The sequence below is a fragment of the Bufo bufo genome, chromosome 6 (genome assembly GCF_905171765.1).
Source record: "Bufo bufo chromosome 6, aBufBuf1.1, whole genome shotgun sequence".
In the NCBI taxonomy this organism is placed as follows: Eukaryota; Metazoa; Chordata; class Amphibia; order Anura; family Bufonidae; genus Bufo; species Bufo bufo.
The window spans coordinates 428,448,631-428,472,971 of NC_053394.1; the positions used below are offsets into that span (position 1 = coordinate 428,448,631).

The 24,341-nt window shown below is 42.6% G+C and overlaps 1 protein-coding gene across 2 annotated transcripts in view; it reads left to right on the forward strand.

Annotated features, from left to right (window-relative positions):
• The first annotated feature begins 8,420 nt into the window (after positions 1 to 8,420).
• RAB40B (RAB40B, member RAS oncogene family) overlaps positions 8,421 to 24,341 on the forward strand; it is a 49,653-nt gene continuing 33,732 nt past the window's right edge. For both annotated transcript variants that reach the window (XR_005779469.1, XM_040435149.1), the window contains exons 1-2: positions 8,421 to 8,501; positions 11,601 to 11,869. Coding sequence is in view for 1 of the 2 variants with exons in the window: in XM_040435149.1 (XP_040291083.1) it covers positions 11,728 to 11,869 (142 nt within the window). In the remaining variant the exon portion in view is untranslated. The remainder of the gene's footprint in view (positions 8,502 to 11,600; positions 11,870 to 24,341) is intronic.

Genomic DNA, 24,341 nt, shown 5'->3' on the forward strand with positions numbered 1-24,341 from the left:
ATGAGGGGTACAGGGGATATATATATATATATAGAGGAGGATGGGGTACAGGGGATATATATATATATATATATATATATATATATGAGGGGTACAGGGGATATATATATATATATAGAGGAGGGATGAGGGGTACAGGGGATATATATATATATATAGAGGAGGGATGAGGGGTACAGGGGATATATATATATATAGAGGAGGGATGAGGGGTACAGGGGATATATATATATATATATATATAGAGGAGGGATGAGGGGTACAGGAGGTATATATATATATATATATAGAGGAGGGATGAGGGGTACAGGGGATATATATATATATAGAGGAGGGATGAGGGGTACAGGAGGTATATATATATATATATAGAGGAGGGATGAGGGGTACAGGGGATATATATATATATATAGAGGAGGGATGAGGGGTACAGGGGATATATATATATATATATAGGAGGGATAAGGGGTACAGGGGATATATATATATATATAGAGGAGGGATGAGGGGTACAGGGGATATATATATATATATATAGAGGAGGGATGAGGGGTACAGGAGATATATATATATATATATATAGAGGAGGGATGAGGGGTACAGGGGATATATATATATATATATATATATATAGAGGAGGGATGAGGGGTACAGGGGATATATATATATATATAGAGGAGGGATGAGGGGTACAGGGGATATATATATATATAGAGGAGGGATGAGGGGTACAGGGGATATATATATATATATATATATATAGAGGAGGGATGAGGGGTACAGGGGATATATATATATATGGATGAGGGGTACAGGGGATATATATATATATATAGAGGAGGGATGAGGGGTACAGGGGATATATATATATATATATAGAGGAGGGATGAGGGGTACAGGGGATATATATATATATATATAGAGGAGGGATGAGGGGTACAGGGGATATATATATATATATATAGAGGAGGGATGAGGGGTACAGGGGATATATATATATATATATATATATAGAGGAGGGATGAGGGGTAAGAGGGATATATATATATATATATAGAGGAGGGATGAGGGGTACAGGGGATATATATATATATAGAGGAGGGATGAGGGGTACAGGAGATATATATATATAGAGGAGGGATGAGGGGTACAGGGGATATATATATATATATAGAGGAGGGATGAGGGGTACAGGGGATATATATATATAGAGGAGGGATGAGGGGTACAGGGGATATATATATATATAGAGGAGGGATGAGGGGTACAGGGGATATATATATATATATATATATATAGAGGAGGGATGAGGGGTACAGGGGATATATATATATATATATAGAGGAGGGATGAGGGGTACAGGGGATATATATATATATATATAGGAGGGATGAGGGGTACAGGGGATATATATATATATATAGAGGAGGGATGAGAGGTACAGGAGGTATATATATATATATATATAGAGGAGGGATGAGGGGTACAGGGGATATATATATATATATATAGAGGAGGGATGAGGGGTACAGGAGGTATATATATATATAGTGGAGGGATGAGGGGTACAGGGGATATATATATATATATATATAGAGGAGGGATGAGGGGTACAGGGGATATATATATATATAGAGGAGGGATGAGGGGTACAGGGGATATATATATATATATATATATATATATAGAGGAGGGATGAGGGGTACAGGGGATATATATATATATATATAGAGGAGGGATGAGGGGTACAGGAGATATATATATATAGAGGAGGGATGAGGGGTACAGGGGATATATATATATATAGAGGAGGGATGAGGGGTACAGGGGATATATATATATATATATATATATATAGAGGAGGGATGAGGGGTACAGGGGATATATATATATATATAGAGGAGGGATGAGGGGTACAGGAGGTATATATATATATATATAGAGGAGGGATGAGGGGTACAGGGGATATATATATATATATATATATATATGAGGGGTACAGGAGATATATATATATATAGAGGAGGGATGAGGGGTACAGGGGGTATATATATATATAGAGGAGGGATGAGGGGTACAGGGGATATATATATATATATATATATATAGAGGAGGGATGAGGGGTACAGGGGATATATATATATATAGAGGAGGGATGAGGGGTACAGGGGATATATATATATATATATAGAGGAGGGATGAGGGGTACAGGAGGTATATATATATATATAGAGGAGGGATGAGGGGTACAGGGGATATATATATATATATATATATAGAGGAGGGATGAGGGGTACAGGGGATATATATATATATATATATATATATAGAGGAGGGATGAGGGGTACAGGGGATATATATATATATAGAGGAGGGATGATGGGTACAGGGGATATATATATATATATAGAGAGGAGGGATGAGGGGTACAGGGGATATATATATATATATATATATATATATAGAGGAGGGATGAGGGGTACAGGGGATATATATATATAGAGGAGGGATGAGGGGTACAGGGGATATATATATATAGAGGAGGGATGAGGGGTACAGGGGATATATATATATATATATAGAGGGGAGGAGGGGTACAGGGGATATATATATATATAGAGGAGGGATGAGGGGTACAGGGGATATATATATATATATAGGAGGGATGAGGGGTACAGGGGATATATATATATATATATAGAGGAGGGATGAGGGGTACAGGGGATATATATATATATATATAGAGGAGGGATGAGGGGTACAGGGGATATATATATATATATAGAGGAGGGATGAGGGGTACAGGGGATATATATATATATAGGAGGGATGAGGGGTACAGGGGATATATATATATATATAGAGGAGGGATGAGGGGTACAGGGGATATATATATATATATAGAGGAGGGATGAGGGGTACAGGGGATATATATATATATATAGAGGAGGGATGAGGGGTACAGGGGATATATATATATATAGAGGAGGGATGAGGGGTACAGGGGATATATATATATATATATAGAGGAGGGATGAGGGGTACAGGGGATATATATATATATATATAGAGGAGGGATGAGGGGTACAGGGGATATATATATATATATAGAGGAGGGATGAGGGGTACAGGGGATATATATATATAGAGGAGGGATGAGGGGTACAGGGGATATATATATATATATATATAGGAGGGATGAGGGGTACAGGGGATATATATATATATAGAGGAGGGATGAGGGGTACAGGGGATATATATATATATATAGAGGAGGGATGAGGGGTACAGGGGATATAGATATATATATAGAGGAGGGATGAGGGGTACAGGGGATATATATATATATATAGAGGAGGGATGAGGGGTACAGGGGATATATATATATATATAGAGGAGGGATGAGGGGTACAGGGGATATATATATATATAGAGGAGGGATGAGGGGTACAGGGGATATATATATATATATATAGAGGAGGGATGAGGGGTACAGGGGATATATATATATATATAGAGGAGGGATGAGGGGTACAGGGGATATATATATATATATATATATATATAGAGGAGGGATGAGGGGTACAGGGGATATATATATATAGAGGAGGGATGAGGGGTACAGGGGATATATATATATATATAGAGGAGGGATGAGGGGTACAGGGGATATATATATATATATAGAGGAGGGATGAGGGGTACAGGGGATATATATATATATATATATATAGAGGAGGGATGAGGGGTACAGGGGATATATATATATATATATATAGAGGAGGGATGAGGGGTACAGGGGATATATATATATATATAGAGGAGGGATGAGGGGTACAGGGGATATATATATATATAGAGGAGGGATGAGGGGTACAGGGGATATATATATATAGAGGAGGGATGAGGGGTACAGGAGGTATATATATATATATATAGAGGAGGGATGAGGGGTACAGGGGATATATATATATATAGAGGAGGGATGAGGGGTACAGGAGGTATATATATATATATATAGAGGAGGGATGAGGGGTACAGGGGATATATATATATATATATATAGAGGAGGGATGAGGGGTACAGGGGATATATATATATATATAGAGAGGAGGGATGAGGGGTACAGGGGATATATATATATATATAGAGGAGGGATGAGGGGTACAGGGGATATATATATATATATATATAGAGGAGGGATGAGGGGTACAGGGGATATATATATATATATATATAGAGGAGGGATGAGGGGTACAGGGGATATATATATATATATAGAGGAGGGATGAGGGGTACAGGGGATATATATATATATAGAGAGGAGGGATGAGGGGTACAGGGGATATATATATATATATAGAGGAGGGATGAGGGGTACAGGGGATATATATATATAGAGGAGGGATGAGGGGTACAGGGGATATATATATATATATAGAGGAGGGATGAGGGGTACAGGGGATATATATATATATATAGAGGAGGGATGAGGGGTACAGGGGATATATATATATATATAGAGGAGGGATGAGGGGTACAGGGGATATAGATATATATAGGAGGGATGAGGGGTACAGGGGATATATATATATATAGAGGAGGGATGAGGGGTACAGGGGATATATATATATATATAGAGGAGGGATGAGGGGTACAGGGGATATATATATATATAGGAGGGATGAGGGGTACAGGGGATATATATATATATATATAGAGGAGGGATGAGGGGTACAGGGGATATATATATATATATAGAGGAGGGATGAGGGGTACAGGGGATATATATATATATATAGAGGAGGGATGAGGGGTACAGGAGGTATATATATATATATATAGAGGAGGGATGAGGGGTACAGGGGATATATATATATATATATAGAGGAGGGATGAGGGGTACAGGGGATATATATATATATAGAGGAGGGATGAGGGGTACAGGGGATATATATATATAGAGGAGGGATGAGGGGTACAGGGGATATATATATATATATATATAGAGGAGGGATGAGGGGTACAGGGGATATATATATATATATAGAGGAGGGATGAGGGGTACAGGGGATATATATATATATATAGAGGAGGGATGAGGGGTACAGGGGATATATATATATATATATAGAGGAGGGATGAGGGGTACAGGGGATATATATATATATATAGAGGAGGGATGAGGGGTACAGGGGATATATATATATATATAGAGGAGGGATGAGGGGTACAGGGGATATATATATATATATAGAGGAGGGATGAGGGGTACAGGGGAGATATATATATATATAGAGGAGGGATGAGGGGTACAGGGGATATAGATATATATATATAGAGGAGGGATGAGGGGTACAGGGGGTATATATATATATAGAGGAGGGATGAGGGGTACAGGGGGTATATATATATATATAGAGGAGGGATGAGGGGTACAGGGGATATATATATATATATATAGAGGAGGGATGAGGGGTACAGGGGATATATATATATATATAGAGGAGGGATGAGGGGTACAGGGGATATATATATATATATATATATAGAGGAGGGATGAGGGGTACAGGGGATATATATATATATAGAGGAGGGATGAGGGGTACAGGGGATATATATATATATATAGAGGAGGGATGAGGGGTACAGGGGATATATATATATATATATATATAGAGGAGGGATGAGGGGTACAGGGGATATATATATATATATATATATATAGAGGAGGGATGAGGGGTACAGGGGATATATATATATATAGAGGAGGGATGAGGGGTACAGGGGATATATATATATATAGAGGAGGGATGAGGGGTACAGGGGATATATATATATATATATAGAGGAGGGATGAGGGGTACAGGGGATATATATATATATATATATATATAGAGGAGGGATGAGGGGTACAGGGGGTATATATATATATAGAGGAGGGATGAGGGGTACAGGGGATATATATATATATATAGAGGAGGGATGAGGGGTACAGGGGATATATATATATATATAGAGGAGGGATGAGGGGTACAGGGGATATATATATATATATATAGAGGAGGGATGAGGGGTACAGGGGATATATATATATATATATATAGAGGAGGGATGAGGGGTACAGGGGGTATATATATATATAGAGGAGGGATGAGGGGTACAGGGGATATATATATATATATATTTATAGAGGAGGGATGAGGGGTACAGGGGGTATATATATATATAGAGGAGGGATGAGGGGTACAGGGGATATATATATATATATTTATAGAGGAGGGATGAGGGGTACAGGGGGTATATATATATATATATATAGAGGAGGGATGAGGGGTACAGGGGATATATATATATATAGAGGAGGGATGAGGGGTACAGGGGATATATATATATATATATTTATAGAGGAGGGATGAGGGGTACAGGGGATATATATATATATAGAGGAGGGATGAGGGGTACAGGGGATATATATATATATATATATAGAGGAGGGATGAGGGGTACAGGGGATATATATATATATATAGAGGAGGGATGAGGGGTACAGGGGATATATATATATATATAGAGAGGAGGGATGAGGGGTACAGGGGATATATATATATATAGAGGAGGGATGAGGGGTACAGGGGATATATATATATATATATTTATAGAGGAGGGATGAGGGGTACAGGGGGTATATATATATATAGAGGAGGGATGAGGGGTACAGGGGATATATATATATATATATATAGAGGAGGGATGAGGGGTACAGGGGATATTTATATATAGGAGGGATGAGGGGTACAGGGGATATATATATATATAGAGGAGGGATGAGGGGTACAGGGGGTATATATATATATATAGAGGAGGGATGAGGGGTACAGGGGATATATATATATATATATATATAGAGGAGGGATGAGGGGTACAGGGGATATATATATATATATAGAGGAGGGATGAGGGGTACAGGGGGTATATATATATATAGAGGAGGGATGAGGGGTACAGGGGATATATATATATATATATATATATATATAGAGGAGGGATGAGGGGTACAGGGGATATATATATATATATATATAGAGGAGGGATGAGGGGTAGAGGGGATATATATATATATATAGAGGAGGGATGAGGGGTACAGGGGATATATATATATATAGAGGAGGGATGAGGGGTACAGGGGATATATATATATATATATATATATAGAGGAGGGATGATGGGTACAGGAGGTATATATATATATATATAGAGGAGGGATGAGGGGTACAGGGGATATATATATATATATATATATATATATAGAGGAGGGATGAGGGGTACAGGGGATATATATATATATATATAGAGGAGGGATGAGGGGTACAGGGGATATATATATATATATAGAGGAGGGATGAGGGGTACAGGGGATATATATATATATAGAGGAGGGATGAGGGGTACAGGGGATATATATATATATATAGAGGAGGGATGAAGGGTACAGGGGATATATATATATATAGAGGAGGGATGAGGGGTACAGGGGATATATATATATATATATAGAGGAGGGATGAGGGGTACAGGGGATATATATATATATAGAGGAGGGATGAGGGGTACAGGGGATATATATATATATAGAGGAGGGATGAGGGGTACAGGGGATATATATATATATATAGAGGAGGGATGAAGGGTACAGGGGATATATATATATATAGAGGAGGGATGAGGGGTACAGGGGATATATATATATATAGAGGAGGGATGAGGGGTACAGGGGATATATATATATATAGAGGAGGGATGAGGGGTACAGGGGATATATATATATATATATATATATATAGAGGAGGGATGAGGGGTACAGGGGATATATATATATATATAGAGGAGGGATGAGGGGTACAGGATATATATATATATATATAGAGGAGGGATGAGGGGTACAGGGGATATATATATATATATATAGAGGAGGGATGAGGGGTACGGGAGGTATATATATATATATAGAGGAGGGATGAGGGGTACAGGAGATGTGTATATTGTGGAGGGATGAGGGGTATAGGATATGTATTAAGCAGTGACAGTCTAGGGATATAGGACACAGTGTCTTCTATGTCTGGTGTACAGTCTCACATTCCGTTACAGTGTATCAGTGCAGTTGCTCATGGAGGACATCTCGTCTACTGCGCATGAGCCAAGTGGTCAACTTGCGTTTGTAAACAACGGAAGCCCCACCCATATCCCGCCTACCACCATTACTTGTCACGCCTACTTTTTTTACTTTACCTGGAGCAGAAAAGAAGAGTGGGAGAGGCCACGCCCACATCATGATAGATGTCTCATGTAGCCAATGGGAGCATACTGATCCCTTAGCAACTGGTATTTTAACCAGTCAGTGACTGGAGAAGGCGGGGCGTGAGCTGTCATCTTGAAAGCCCTTTTCCACGTCTAGCAGTCAGAACGGCTTGTGCTCGAGGTGAGTACACGGTGTGTGCGAGGTAAGTGAGCGCGGCGTGTGCGAGGTAGGTGAGCGCGGCGTGTGCGCACTGTATAGTATGCCGGGTATATTCTATAGTGTATGGAGGTTATATACAGCGTACTATATAGATGTATGGAGGTTATATACAGTGTACTATATAGATGTATGGAGGTTATATACAGTGTACTATATAGATGTATGGGGGTTATATACAGTGTGTGCTATATAGATGTATGGAGGTTATATACAGTGTGTACTATATAGATGTATGGAGGTTATATACAGTATACTATATAGATGTATGGGGGTTATATACAGTGTATACTATATAGATGTATGGAGGTTATATACAGTGTGTACTATATAGATGTATGGAGGTTATATACAGTGTGTACTATATAGAAGTATGGAGGTTATATACAGTGTGTGCTATATAGATGTATGGAGGTTATATACAGTGTGTACTATATAGATGTATGGAGGTTATATACAGTGTACTATATAGATGTATGGAGGTTATATACAGTGTGTACTATATAGATGTATGGAGGTTATATACAGTGTGTACTATATAGATGTATGGAGGTTATATACAGCGTGTACTATATAGATGTATGGAGGTTATATACAGCGTGTACTATATAGATGTATGGAGGTTATATACAGTGTACTATATAGATGTATGGAGGTTATATACAGTGTACTATATAGATGTATGGAGGTTATATACAGTGTGTACTATATAGATGTATGGAGGTTATATACAGTGTACTATATAGATGTATGGAGGTTATATACAGTGTGTACTATATAGATGTATGGAGGTTATATACAGTGTGTACTATATAGATGTATGGAGGTTATATACAGCGTGTACTATATAGATGTATGGAGGTTATATACAGCGTGTACTATATAGATGTATGGAGGTTATATACAGTGTGTACTATATAGATGTATGGAGGTTATATACAGTGTGTACTATATAGATGTATGGAGGTTATATACAGTGTACTATATAGATGTATGGAGGTTATATACAGTGTGTACTATATAGATGTATGGAGGTTATATACAGTGTGTACTATATAGATGTATGGAGGTTATATACAGTGTGTACTATATAGATGTATGGAGGTTATATACAGTGTGTACTATATAGATGTATGGAGGTTATATACAGTGTGTACTATATAGATGTATGGAGGTTATATACAGTGTGTACTATATAGATGTATGGAGGTTATATACAGTGTGTACTATATAGATGTATGGAGGTTATATACAGTGTACTATATAGATGTATGGAGGTTATATACAGTGTGTACTATATAGATGTATGGAGGTTATATACAGTGTACTATATAGAAGTATGGAGGTTATATACAGTGTGTACTATATAGATGTATGGAGGTTATATACAGTGTGTACTATATAGAAGTATGGAGGTTATATACAGTGTGTGCTATATAGATGTATGGAGGTTATATACAGTGTGTACTATATAGATGTATGGAGGTTATATACAGTGTGTACTATATAGATGTATGGAGGTTATATACAGTGTGTACTATATAGATGTATGGAGGTTATATACAGTGTGTACTATATAGATGTATGGAGGTTATATACAGTGTGTACTATATAGATGTATGGAGGTTATATACAGTGTACTATATAGATGTATGGAGGTTATATACAGTGTACTATATAGATGTATGGAGGTTATATACAGTGTGTACTATATAGATGTATGGAGGTTATATACAGTGTACTATATAGATGTATGGAGGTTATATACAGTGTGTACTATATAGATGTATGGAGGTTATATACAGTGTGTACTATATAGATGTATGGAGGTTATATACAGTGTGTACTATATAGAAGTATGGAGGTTATATACAGTGTGTGCTATATAGATGTATGGAGGTTATATACAGTGTGTACTATATAGATGTATGGAGGTTATATACAGTGTACTATATAGATGTATGGGGGTTATATACAGTGTGTACTATATAGATGTATGGAGGTTATATACAGTATACTATATAGATGTATGGAGGTTATATACAGTGTGTACTATATAGATGTATGGGGGTTATATACAGCGTGTACTATATAGATGTATGGAGGTTATATACAGTGTACTATATAGATGTATGGAGGTTATATACAGTGTGTGCTCTATAGATGTATGGGGGTTATATACAGCGTGTACTATATAGATGTATGGAGGTTATATACAGTGTACTATATAGATGTATGGAGGTTATATACAGTGTGTACTATATAGATGTATGGAGGTTATATACAGCGTGTACTATATAGATGTATGGAGGTTATATACAGTGTACTATATAGATGTATGGAGGTTATATACAGTGTGTACTATATAGATGTATGGAGGTTATATACAGTGTGTACTATATAGATGTATGGAGGTTATATACAGTGTGTACTATATAGATGTATGGGGGTTATATACAGTGTACTATATAGATGTATGGAGGTTATATACAGTGTGTACTATATAGATGTATGGAGGTTATATACAGTGTGTACTATATAGATGTATGGAGGTTATATACAGTGTACTATATAGATGTATGGAGGTTATATACAGTGTACTATATAGATGTATGGAGGTTATATACAGTGTACTATATAGATGTATGGAGGTTATATACAGTGTGTACTATATAGATGTATGGAGGTTATATACAGTGTGTACTATATAGATGTATGGAGGTTATATACAGTATACTATATAGATGTATGGAGGTTATATACAGTGTGTACTATATAGATGTATGGAGGTTATATACAGTGTACTATATAGATGTATGGAGGTTATATACAGCGTGTACTATATAGATGTATGGAGGTTATATACAGCGTGTACTATATAGATGTATGGAGGTTATATACAGTATACTATATAGATGTATGGAGGTTATATACAGTGTGTACTATATAGATGTATGGGGGTTATATACAGTGTGTACTATATAGATGTATGGAGGTTATATACAGTGTGTATTCTATAGGTTAGTTTTGGGTTTGTGTTATATTTGCTTTTCCCTTCATTCACATTCCCTTGCTTTGTCTTCAGCGTTCCTGTCCGTCCTCTGGATTCTGGGTATGAGTGTCCTCACAGCTGTAGTTCTGTGACCGTGTATCAGCTTGAACTCATGATGGGCTGAAGGCGCCCCAACCTATAGAGCCTCTCGGGAAGGAGAATGACCCACAGAGCAAGCCCGGCCAAAGCCTACGACTTCCTGCTGAAGTTTCTGCTTGTTGGGGACAGCGATGTTGGGAAAGGGGAGATCCTGGCGAGTCTACAGGATGGCGCTACAGAGTCGCCGTACGGTTATAACATGGGTACGTCCTATATATCACCTCATCACTGCCTGCGCCGCTACATACTCATTACACTCATTACTCCAGTAACTAGCAGTAATATAGCAGTTATATTCTTGTACATGGAAGCAGTATTATAGTAGTTATATTCTTGTACATAGGAGGCAGTATTATAGTAGTAATATTCCTGTACATAGGAGCAGTATTATAGTAGTTATATTCTTGTACATAGGAGCAGTATTATAGTAGTTATATTCTTGTACATAGGAGCAGTATTATAGTAGTTATATTCTTGTACATAGGAGCAGTATTATAGTAGTTATATTCTTGTACATAGGAGCAGTATTATAGTAGTTATATTCTTGTACATAGGAGAAGTATTATAGTAGTTATATTCTTGTACATTGGAGCAGTATTATAGTAGTTATATTCTTGTACATAGGAGCAGTATTATAGTAGTTATATTCCTGTACATAGGAGCAGTATTATAGTAGTTATATTCTTATACATAGGAGCAGTATTATAGTAGTTATATTCTTGTACATAGGAGGCAGTATTATAGTAGTTATATTCTTGTACATAGGAGCAGTACTATAGTAGTTATATTCTTGTACATAGGAGCAGTATTATAGTAGTTATATTCTTGTACATAGGAGGCAGTATTATAGTAGTTATATTCTTGTACATAGGAGCAGTATTATAGTAGTTATATTATTGTACATAGGAGGCAGTATTATAGTAGTTATATTATTGTACATAGGAGGCAGTATTATAGTAGTTATATTCTTGTACATAGGAGCAGTATTATAGTAGTTATATTCTTGTACATAGGAGCAGTATTATAGTAGTTATATTCTAGTACATATGAGCAGTATTATAGTAATTATAAGCTTGTACATAGAAGCAGTATTATAGTAGTTATATTCTTGTACATAGTAGCAGTATTATAGTAGTTATTTTCTTGTACCTAGGAGCAGTATTATAGTAGTTATATTCTTGTACATAGGAGGCAGTATTATAGTAGTTATATTCTTGTATATAGGAGCAGTATTATAGTAGTTATATTCTTGTACATAGGAGCAGTATTATAGCAGTTATATTCTTGTACATAGGAGCAGTATTATAGTAGTTATATTCTTGTACATAGGAGCAGTATTATAGTAGTTATATTCTTGTACATAGGAGCAGTATTATAGTAGTTATATTCTTGTACATAGGAGGCAGTATTATAGTAGTTATATTATTGTACATAGGGGGCAGTATTAAAGTAGTTATATTATTGTACATAGGGGGCAGTATTATAGTAGTTATATTCTTGTACATAGGAGCAGTATTATAGTAGTTATATTCTTGTACATAGGAGCAGTATTATAGTAGTTATATTCTTGTACATAGGAGCAGTATTATAGTAGTTATATTCTTGTACATAGGAGGCAGTATTATAGTAGTTATATTCTTGTACATAGGAGCAGTATTATAGTAGTTATATTCTTGTACATAGGAGGCAGTATTATAGTAGTTATATTATTGTACATAGGAGCAGTATTATAGTAGATATATTCTTGTACATAGGAGCAGTATTATAGTAGTTATATTCTTGTACATAGGAGTAGTATTATAGTAGTTATATTCTTGTACATAGGAGGCAGTATTATAGTAGTTATATTCTTGTACATAGGAGGCAGTATTATAGTAGTTATATTATTGTACATAGGGGGCAGTATTATAGTAGTTATATTCTTGTACATAGGATCAGTATTATAGTAGTTCTTTCTTAGATAGAAGCAGTATTGTATATATGATCATGATGCACAGCACATCTCTGGTCGGTCTTATTTGATGCCACAATATTTCTTAGTTATGTAACATGAAGTTTTTAGGTCACGTTCTCTCGTCTTTTCAGCGGTGACATTACTCAGGTGGAAGGAATCTGATGACATCATCAGGTTACTGAAGGTCTGCTGGGGCCGCGTCTTTATACTGCTTTACTACAGTTTGGTGTTTAGTGATGGACGGGTCGGTGCTCCTCCCGGTTTGTGGGATCAGTGGCGGTTCTCCTGGCCGTAATGAGCTGATGCGTTCCGCTAATCCTCATTGCCTTCAATGTCGCTGTAATTCCGGATTTGCTATAGATACAAATACCTCTTACTATCTTATAAGATTCATCAGTCCGTTCTGCAGCCACAGGTTGTCAGGACATACTGGGACTTGTGGTTTATTAATAGACCGCTGATTTATCAATGACTCTGCTTTCAGTCTGTGAATGGAGTTGCATTCAGAGGCTGGTCTAGTCCTGCTCACAAAGCTGGTAGGTTTCTTACTGTGCGTCACTACGAACAATCAGCTTGCACAGTGGGTTTTATTAGGATTGCTCAATGTTTAATGTCTCCATTCACTGACAGCAAGCAGAAAACTTTTCATTATACAGACATGCAACCTGAGGAGGGTGTCTTCTGTGCGGCAAGGCTCTCTCCTCTGTGATTCCCAGGAGCTTTTGGCTGCGAGAGAATTCCCACAGATGATGCCGTCCAGGGCGACACCCTGAGCAGCCCGCATACGAGGTGTGGTGCTTCGCAGGTTAACCCTGCACTGTAATGTGACATTCCCACACATATGTGCCAAACGACACCCGCAACCTGATACTGACCCCCTTATGTACATATCTTCACACGCCGTGTAGAGCGCGGTCTCCCAGGCGGGACTGTCCTCGGATTAGTGGGTGCCGTATACGAATTGTGGATATTTTAGAATTCCGATAATCTGACACCCGTCAGGATATTTCGACCTTTCGGACTTGGAATCTCGGCAGCTGCTCCTGAAGGTCATGGTGAAGTCGTTGGGGGTCATCTACAAAGACCACCTTTTTACGCTGGTCTTTTGCTCCCTGTTTGCACTTGTTTTGCCACCAGAAGATGCACCTTGTCATGAATTAGGGGCACCTTCAGCGGTCCTTGCACCTGGCGGAAAAACAGAATACAGAGGGCGTGTGAACGTCTTCATGTTGTGTGTGGGGAGGGGGGTTGAATCTGTACAGTATATCAGGATGATGGGAGTGATGGTGCAGGGCTGCCGTGGTCATTCCTGCCGTGTTGGAGCTCGGCTCCGATCACCCGTCTTTTCTGTGCAGGATCCGGCTCGCTCCTTCTCATCCCGCGCTCTCCTGTAGAACCTGCTCTACCGGTTCCCGATCACTGATGTCACCAGACACCGTGATGTCACCCTCAGTCTCCTCTCTGCTGACTGTTGCTTGCCGGGACACGCAGCCGCCATACCCGTGGGAATAAAGCGCTTAAGAGATCTCCACCATCATCCTGACAGCCTGCCAAAATGTGAGGAGTTCTGCAGGAGCCGAGCCTGTCTGGTGCTGCCCCCTATAGATGAAGCTTGGTTTAAGAAGGCCACAAGTTCTGATCCTGTGAGTCTCCTGCTGCACCAATTACAGGGCCAATGCCAGCACTCCCTGCAGGATTGATTGGTTATGTCTGCTCTCTCCTGATGAGACTCCCTGCAGGATTGATTGGTTATGTCTGCTCTCTCCTGATGAGACTCCCTGCAGGATTGATTGGACACGTCTGCTCTCTCATGATGAGACTCCCTGCAGGATTGATTGGACATGTCTGCTCTCTCCTGATGAGACTCCCTGCAGGATTGATTGGACACGTCTGCTCTCTCATGATGAGACTCCCTGCAGGATTGATTGGACATGTCTGCTCTCTCCTGATGAGACCCCCTGCAGGATTGATTGGACATGTCTGCTCTCTCCTGATGAGACCCCCTGCAGGATTGATTGGACATGGCTGCTCTCTCCTGATGAGACTCCCTGCAGGATTGATTGGACATGTCTGCTCTCTCCTGATGAGACCCCCTGCAGGATTGATTGGACATGGCTGCTCTCTCAAGATGAGACCCCCTTCAGGATTGATTGGACATGGCTGCTCTCTCCAGATGAGACCCCCTGCAGGATTGATTGGACATGGCTGCTCTCTCAAGATGAGACTCCCTGCAGTATTGATTGGACATGGCTGCTCTCTCAAGATGAGACTCCCTGCAGGATTGATTGGCCATGGCTGCTCTCTCCTGATGAGACTCCCTGCAGGATTGATTGGACATGGCTGCTCTCTCCTGATGAGACTCCCTGCAGGATTGATTGGACATGGCTGCTCTCTCCTGATGAGACCCCCTGCAGGAATGATTGGACATGGCTGCTCTCTCCTGATGAGACCCCCTGCAGGATTGATTGGACATGGCTGCTCTCTCCTGATGAGACCCCCTGCAGGATTGATTGGACATGGCTGCTCTCTCCTGATGAGACCCCCTGCAGGATTAATTGGACATGGCTGCTCTCTCAAGATGAGACCCCCTGCAGGATTGATTGGACATGTCTGCTCTCTCCTGATGAGACCCCCTGCAGGATTGATTGGACATGGCTCCTCTCTCAAGATGAAACTCCCTGCAGGATTGATTGGACATGGCTGCTCTCTCAAGATGAGACTCCCTGCAGTATTGATTGGACATGGCTGCTCTCTCAAGATGAGACTCCCTGCAGGATTGATTGGCCATGGCTGCTCTCTCCTGATGAGACCCCCTGCAGGAATGATTGGACATGGCTGCTCTCTCCTGATGAGACCCCCTGCAGGATTGATTGGACATGGCTGCTCTCTCCTGATGAGACCCCCTGCAGGATTGATTGGACATGTCTGCTCTCTCCTGATGAGACCCCCTGCAGGATTAATTGGACATGGCTGCTCTCTCAAGATGAGACCCCCTGCAGGATTGATTGGACATGGCTGCTCTCTCCTGATGAGACTCCCTGCAGGATTGATTGGACATGTCTGCTGCCCGTCTGCACTATATGTTCAGGGCTTATACCACTAATCCATTCAGGATTGATTAGCCATATCTGCTTCCTTTCACTTGGTATATTCCTGGCGGGATTGATTACTTAGGTCTGCCCTCAATCGGCATTACATGTACACGCCCTTGAGGATGGATTGCTCGCGTCTGCCTACACGGCTCATGATGCCACTCCATGCCGGACTGATTGCTCATGTCTGCCCTCTGTATAAGTAGTACAAACATACTTATGAACATTGTAGTTGGTAAATTTCGGGTATGTACACCCCGCCCCTGGCAATACCCCTTTATGGCCAGGGCATAAAAAAGCCCCGCCTGTTTTGGACTCAGTCAGCCCTAATGTGCAGAGCCTGTAAATGTGGAACTGTTGGCAGCTACGGTGTACATACAGGCCAGATACTGGCACATCTGATCTGGTGGCATGTGCCTGCCATCCCACCCAGACCTAACCAGTGGATCCCAGAGCACAGTGTTTAGCTATCAAACCCTATAGGTCTGAATTGTGGAGAAGCCCTTTAATTCAGGGAGCCCTCATTCTGATTAGTGTACATCATATTGATATGTCTGTTTCTAAGCTCCCATGATCCTCCAGGCTCAGTGTTTGGACCTGACAGTACGTTGCGCTCCCCTGACTCATCCGTCCTCCTCAGGTTTTTCCTGTTTGTCCGTCTGAGTCTGTCCCGCTAATGTCTTCATCTTTTCGCTCATGAATCATGGGAGTTATGAGATAATTGTACGTCTCCGCACTAATAAAATCCCCGGGGCGACTCGCTGCTACGCGTGGAGGGTGTTGAACTACAAGTTACTGGTAAGGACGCCCTATACCACTGACGACTGACCAGTCACCCAGTTTCTACACTGTCTCTGCTAGTCAGGAATCTGGGAAAGCTGGGTGACAACCCGTCCAAGTATCTCCTAGGTATCAAGAACAGTTGACATCTTCTATGATGACGAACATTTCAGCTCTTTACTGATTATAGTTTGCATTTCAATGTCTCATTCTTTGCAAGATCTCTGCTTGCTGTCACTAAATGGAAGCCTTTACTGCCAAGCTGAGAATCCCGCATAGACCTCATACTCATCGCGGCAGAGTTTGCCACAATTGTATGCAGTCCATGGGCTCAACTGCCTGATGCATTTCCCCTGCGCCGATACATTGTAACGACCCTTCAGGGCAGGAGAGGTCTGCGCTGCTGATGCGAGTCGTTTGGTGGTGTTGTGGGGTCGGACAGCAGCTGCGTCTGTCCGGCTCGTGTAGCTTCACCTTCTTACGGTCGACGGCAGGAATGATAGGAAACGGAAGGAAAGAGCGAATCTGCGAGTAAACAGGAAATAGGAAGTAATTACTGAGGAGGAAACGGCAGGATCTAATGATACGGGTTATAAATAATATGTGCAAATAGATGCCATATAGTGATATACACTGAATGCAAAGCCACTAGCGCCTAATCTGTCCTGTTTATAGATGGTTAATTCACTGGAAACCAGTTACTTCTAAGCACTGGTCATAGGACATTAATGGGAGGTCTTTAGTTCTAAAAAACATGGCTGCCTTCCTCCATAAACAGAGGTGCAATACCACACAGAACCTGGTGTGGCGCTGTTTTTGCACGTCAGATATAACCAATGCTCCTAGAGGTTTGCAGCTGGTGCCCAGCTTTTTTTGGGGGGGGGGGGGGGGGTTCTTTCCACTGATGTCTGTGGACATTATTGCCTATGGGCTTCATCTCCATGAACGTGTCCAACCCTGGTCATAGATATTGGGTCGGCACACAGTGGCAACCTCTGTTGACCCATGAGCCATTAGATGTAGACTTTTTGGGTTGTCTTCTAGGGAAGTTCCTTTTCTGTTATCAGTAGATATGTTGTCTATCCTTTCTCCAATCTTCCCCTGTGACTGTCCAGCCTATGCCCAGTCTTCTCCAGTGGTGTTCCTTCAATCAACTTCATCTTTGTATCCAGGCCGTAAGCTCCATCTGCTACTGATGCGCCCACCACATACAATTTGGTGTTCTTCAACCTTTAGGAGGGCCTTGGTGGATTCAGCCAAAGCTTTGCCTGTACAGATTGTTTCAGGATGGCTTACAGTGAGATATTGTTACCCCTGGGTGGCTTAATGATTGCGGAGAGAGAGCTCTTTTGGTGTATAGACCTTGACGTTTCATTAACCTTGTCAACCTCAAATATGAGTTGAGTTATCCAGATGCCTTTCGGTCTCTGAAATCTTGTAAAATTGGGCAACCGCTCAATACATGGAGCCCTCCAAAATATCTGTAATGACTGACCGTTCCTTTCCATAAAATGTGCATTTTCTCAGTTGGCCACTAATCATTGGCCCAAGAACAACCTGATGGCCAAAAAATTCCCACCTGTCCAATTCCAGTCTTCTGTCCATTTCACCAGATTGTCAGTGGAAGACTTGGTCTCTACGTGACTTGAGTGTGATCCCTAAATTTTTGATAAATAACTTTTGAATGAGCCAATGTCGTCATAGGGGCGCTGGTTGAACAATTATGGGATTGACAAGGCAACAGCTTACGTTTGGAAGTCTTTGGTGGGATCACCTTGATCTAGATCAGTGTTTTCCAACCTTTTTTCAGTGAAGGTCAGAACCCTCCACTCTTGTAGTACCTCTAAAAGTACACTGTCCCTTGCTTTTGTTTTCTTCCTGGGAAGACCTAAATCAAGTTCTTTGGATCTTTGATTGGGAAAGGCTGCTGTAGATGTGCCATCTAGAGAACCACAAGTCCCAGACATTCTGCATAACCAATGCTAGACCTGTAGCTCTGAAGTCTACCCAGCTTTTTAAGATCATCCTCCTCCTCCTCCTCACTTGGTTCTGGACGTGACCCTGTGATGTCTCGGAATTCCTTTGGTCTGTGGCTACAGAATTTTCTGTTCACCCTTCCACTAATATAAACTCTTTGTAGCGGACTGATCTTGTGTACACAGGGCGGGTTGACCCTGCACTTTTTCTTCCCTCTGTGGTTGTAGTAACTAATCTGTGTGGTTGGCAGACAATTGCTGCTGTTCTATAAAACAAAACGAAAACCTGTCAAAATCTTTGGAGATATCTTCTGGACTTTTAGGGTTCCAGATTATTGTAGATCCTTGGACTTTTATAACCTGCTTCCAGGTGCCGCTTGGTGGACAATGTTGATATGCCCATGCCCAGGACAATAGAAGATGTTGATGTGCCCATGCTAGAAAATGTTGACGTGCCATGCTGAGAGCCATAGAAGATGTGTACCTGTCTATACTCCTCATCATAGAAGATGTTGACTTGCCCATGCTTGGGATCATAGAACATGTTGATATGCCCATGCTTGGGATCATAGAACATGTTGATATGCCCATGCTCAGGATCATAGACAATGTTGACCTGCACATGCTCAGGGCAATAGATGTCCACCAACCCTTACTCAGGGTCATAGAAGATGTCGACCTGCCCATGCTCAGGGCCATAGATGTTGACATACCCATGCTGAGGGCCATAGAAGATGTTGATGTGCCCATGCTCACAGACATAGAAGATGTTGATGTGCCCATGCTCACAGACATAGATGTTGACGTGCCCGCTCTCAGGGCCATAGCGGATGTCGATGTGCCCGCTCTCGGGGCCATAGCGGATGTCGATGTGCCCGCTCTCGGGGCCATAGCGGATGTCGATGTGCCCGCTCTCGGGGCCATAGCGGATGTCGATGTGCCCGCTCTCGGGGCCATAGCGGATGTCGATGTGCCCGCTCTCGGGGCCATGGCGGATGTCGATGTGCCCGCTCTCGGGGCCATGGGGATGTCGATTTGTGCCCGCTCTCGGGGCCATGGGGGATGTCGATTTGTGCCCGCTCTCGGGGCCATAGCGGATGTCGATGTGCCCGCTCTCGGGGCCATAGCGGATGTCGATGTGCCCGCTCTCGGGGCCATAGCGGATGTCGATGTGCCCGCTCTCGGGGCCATAGCGGATGTCGATGTGCCCGCTCTCGGGGCCATAGCGGATGTCGATGTGCCCGCTCTCGGGGCCATAGCGGATGTCGATGTGCCCGCTCTCGGGGCCATAGCGGATGTCGATGTGCCCGCTCTCGGGGCCATAGCGGATGTCGATTTGTGCCCGCTCTCGGGGCCATAGCGGATGTCGATTTGTGCCCGCTCTCGGGGCCATAGCGGATGTCGATTTGTGCCCGCTCTCGGGGTCATAGCGGATGTCGATTTGTGCCCGCTCTCGGGGTCATAGCGGATGTCGATTTGTGCCCGCTCTCGGGGCCATAGCAGATGTCGTACTCAGGGCTGTGGACAATGTTGTGGTGCCCAAACTCATGCTGATGAAATATGTTGCCCTGCCCACACTTAAGTCATGGAAGACCATTTTCTTGGAGTTTTACCATCCTATAATCCATTGATAGGAAGTTAAAACTTCATCCTACAAATGGATTATGTGGGAGATTCCAGCTTAGGATCTGTGCAGAACTGTCAATGCAGCTCTGGATGTGACTGGAGTATAAGACCCGGTACATGATGCATAAAGCACTGTATTTCCAAAGCTGCGGTACGTGTCTACTGTACGGACATGTTCCTGTGGGTTACACAGAGCGAGGTGAGAGGCCTTTCTGCAATATGTTGTATCTGGCGGCTCTTGGCGGCAGTGCACACTGCACCCCCCCGCATGCTGCTCCTGCCACGGGCAGATGACTTTGGACGGCAGAGTTTAGTTAATCCAGATCTTGCCAAGAAGCTGGGTGTTTACACTTCAGAGGCGCACGCCTCACGTACCTCGTCCTCTGCACTGGTGGGAGATTTTTAGAATAACATTGTTTGCATCTGGATGGTGACAACCTAATACTTCTCACAGCTGAGGTTATGGTACAGTTGTATCTCGCTTAGACGATCAACAGGACAAATATCTCTCCAGTGTTGGTAGTTTGTTACAGTGTCCAGGAGGTAGATTGCCCAGGTCAGATTAAACTGTAACAAACCCTCAGCTGTGAGGAGTATTAGTCGAAGATGCGTTTAAAGCTTCTGTTCACTGACAGCAAGCTGAGATCTTGGAGATGATGAGGATTGATGCACAAAGCATGTTGGAAAGTTGAAGAAATCCTGACTGAGCCGCCTCCTCCGTTACCTGTGAACATGCGCCTCGCCAGCTTTTTGGAGCCGTTCCCCTTTAAGCCGCAGCAGCTGCCAGGAAAGTGATTTCTGAAATTGCACGTTCCGTACCGCGCGCCCACCTACCTCTGTTCCTTCCACTTTGGCACAAAGAGAGATTTCTGAAGAGCGAGAGCTCACACTGAATAATTAGATGGTCTCCACCGCTCCGGAGCTGTCATCCTCCACCATGGAATTTACCACAGTCTTATTAATGTCAACGTATTGGGAGGGGGCTTAAAGGGGCGGCACGGACCGTGGTATTAAAGGGTATTCATGAACGGAGAGGCGCTCGTCGATGACTGGTTTCTGTTCAGTGATTTCCTGCCGAGCTCGCCATCGTGTATCTGTCCATTGTGCATGTTCTCCCCGGTATTTCTATACAATATAAGAGGGGACATTGTATGACCACAGGGGGCGCTATAGCCTCCAGTGCATAAGGCATAGTTGTCTGGGGTGTGGACTCCACATCTGGGTGTAGGACCACAGACCTAAATGTCCTTAAGTCCCTCACGTCTCGGGAGCAAACGGATTATAGTGTTTTTGGAATATTCCGGTGCGGCAATATGGGAAATTCCTGATTGTTGGAATTGGCCGTGGTCAAGTAACAAACCCTCAGCTGTGAGAAGCATTAGGTCTGTGTAGGTGATAGCTTCCGGATGATAAAACAAACAAACAAAAAAAAAAACACGAAGGTTCCAATTCAATGAAGGCAAGCAGAGATCTTGAAAACGGTGCGGAATTATTGCAAAAGATTTGTATTTTTGCTTGCTGTTCCCTTTAAGTAAAGTAAAGCGTCGGCGCTGTCCCAGGATGCACTGCTGCGGTGTTATTTACATGGAAATACTTCCCTAAGATAGAATTGGCGCAGCGCCAAGACGGATAAAGCTAATTCCAGCCGGAGCGGAGGTAGCGCACCCCGTGCCATCCTGCTGTGTATAGGGGGAGTCATCCGAGCTCCAACTCGATGGTGGTGTATTATGTGCTGCGCCCAAGGGCGAGACCCTGTGCACACCCAGATATGTGCGCCTGCCCCCTCCATTGGCCTGGGTGCTGGCGCCTGCCCCCTCCAGGAGCCTGTGTGGCGGCGCGCCTGGGTGCCGGCGCCTGCCCCCTCCAGGGGCCTGTGTGCCGGCGAGCCTGGGTGCCGGCACCTGCCCCCTCCAGGAGCCTGGGTGCCGGCGCCTGCCCCCTCCAGGGGCCTGGGTGCCGGCGCCTGCCCCCCATTACCCGCCAGTGCTGGTTCTTCCCCACGTTCTAGACTAATATAGTCTGGTATTGAATTACATCCTACTCCAGTCACATTCAAAGCTGCACATTTACTGATCCTGACCTAATGAGTAAGGTGTGCTGGGTGACGGCTCCTGAGGAGGCCATAATGGCTGCCATGTGAAACAAGTAGAATTCCCACAGCAGGTTAGGAATAGAATTCTGATTGCAGCTTTGGCTGTGACTGGGGTAGAAGGCAGTTAGTGAATACAGGGTATATGACGGGCTAATTTCTGTGAAGGAGGCACGAGGCACTTTTTTCCCGGGTTTCAGGCTTTGCTTGTTTTGTTGCAGCCGTAATAGTTTGCAGCTGCTTCCAATATTCCATGGTTCCTGGGACAATTATCCACTTTGCACTTGGCCGGGGCTCGATCTCTGGAGGACACGCTGACATCACACTGTGCAGATGGTGAAAAACAAAGATCGGCGCGCCCAGTGATCGAACGGGAGCCGTCCAGCGTTCTTAACATTTTTCATTCTGATGGTTTCCATTCCTGAATCAGCACTCCTGGTGGTCAGATTGTCAGGAAGAACTGTTAAACGGCACCACCGCCATTAAGGTGGTACTTTTCTGTAAAATGTTTTGGTTGGTCGTATGTGTCGCGTCCATATGATTCCTGGGCCCGAGGTGACCCAGCAGAGCTTTGCTTCGCTCATCACCTCCGCCATCTTGTCATCTTCCCATTGTGCACCTGGTGCTATGTCTTCCTACACAGCCGTCCATGTAACCTGATTCATCAGACCAGGACACCTTTTTCCATTGCTCCATTTCTGATGGTCACTTGGCCACTGTAGACACTTTCTGTGATGAACAGCGGTCATTATGGTCTCTCTGCCCCGGTTTCAAGGACTGGCAAAGGTCTACCCGTGGATGACCCCCTCCCCTGAATCTCAATAGCCCCTCCTCACCCCTCTGCCGTCTCTCAGTTTTTGAGGAAACATCTCCCCTGTCTCTTGAGGACCCCTCCTCACCCTCTGCTGTCTCTCCATATTCGAGGCACCATCTCCCCTATCTCTTGAAGGCCCCTCCTCACTCATCTGCCGTCACTCCATGTTCGAGGCACCCTCTCCTCTGTCTCTCGAGGATCCCTCCTCACCTCTCTGTTGTCTCTCCATGTTCGAGGCATTGTTTCCCCTGTCTCGAGGGCCCCTCCTCACCCTCTGCTGTCTCTCTTTATGTTCAAGGCACAGTCTCTCCTGTCTCTCGAGGACCCCTCTTCACCCCTCTGCC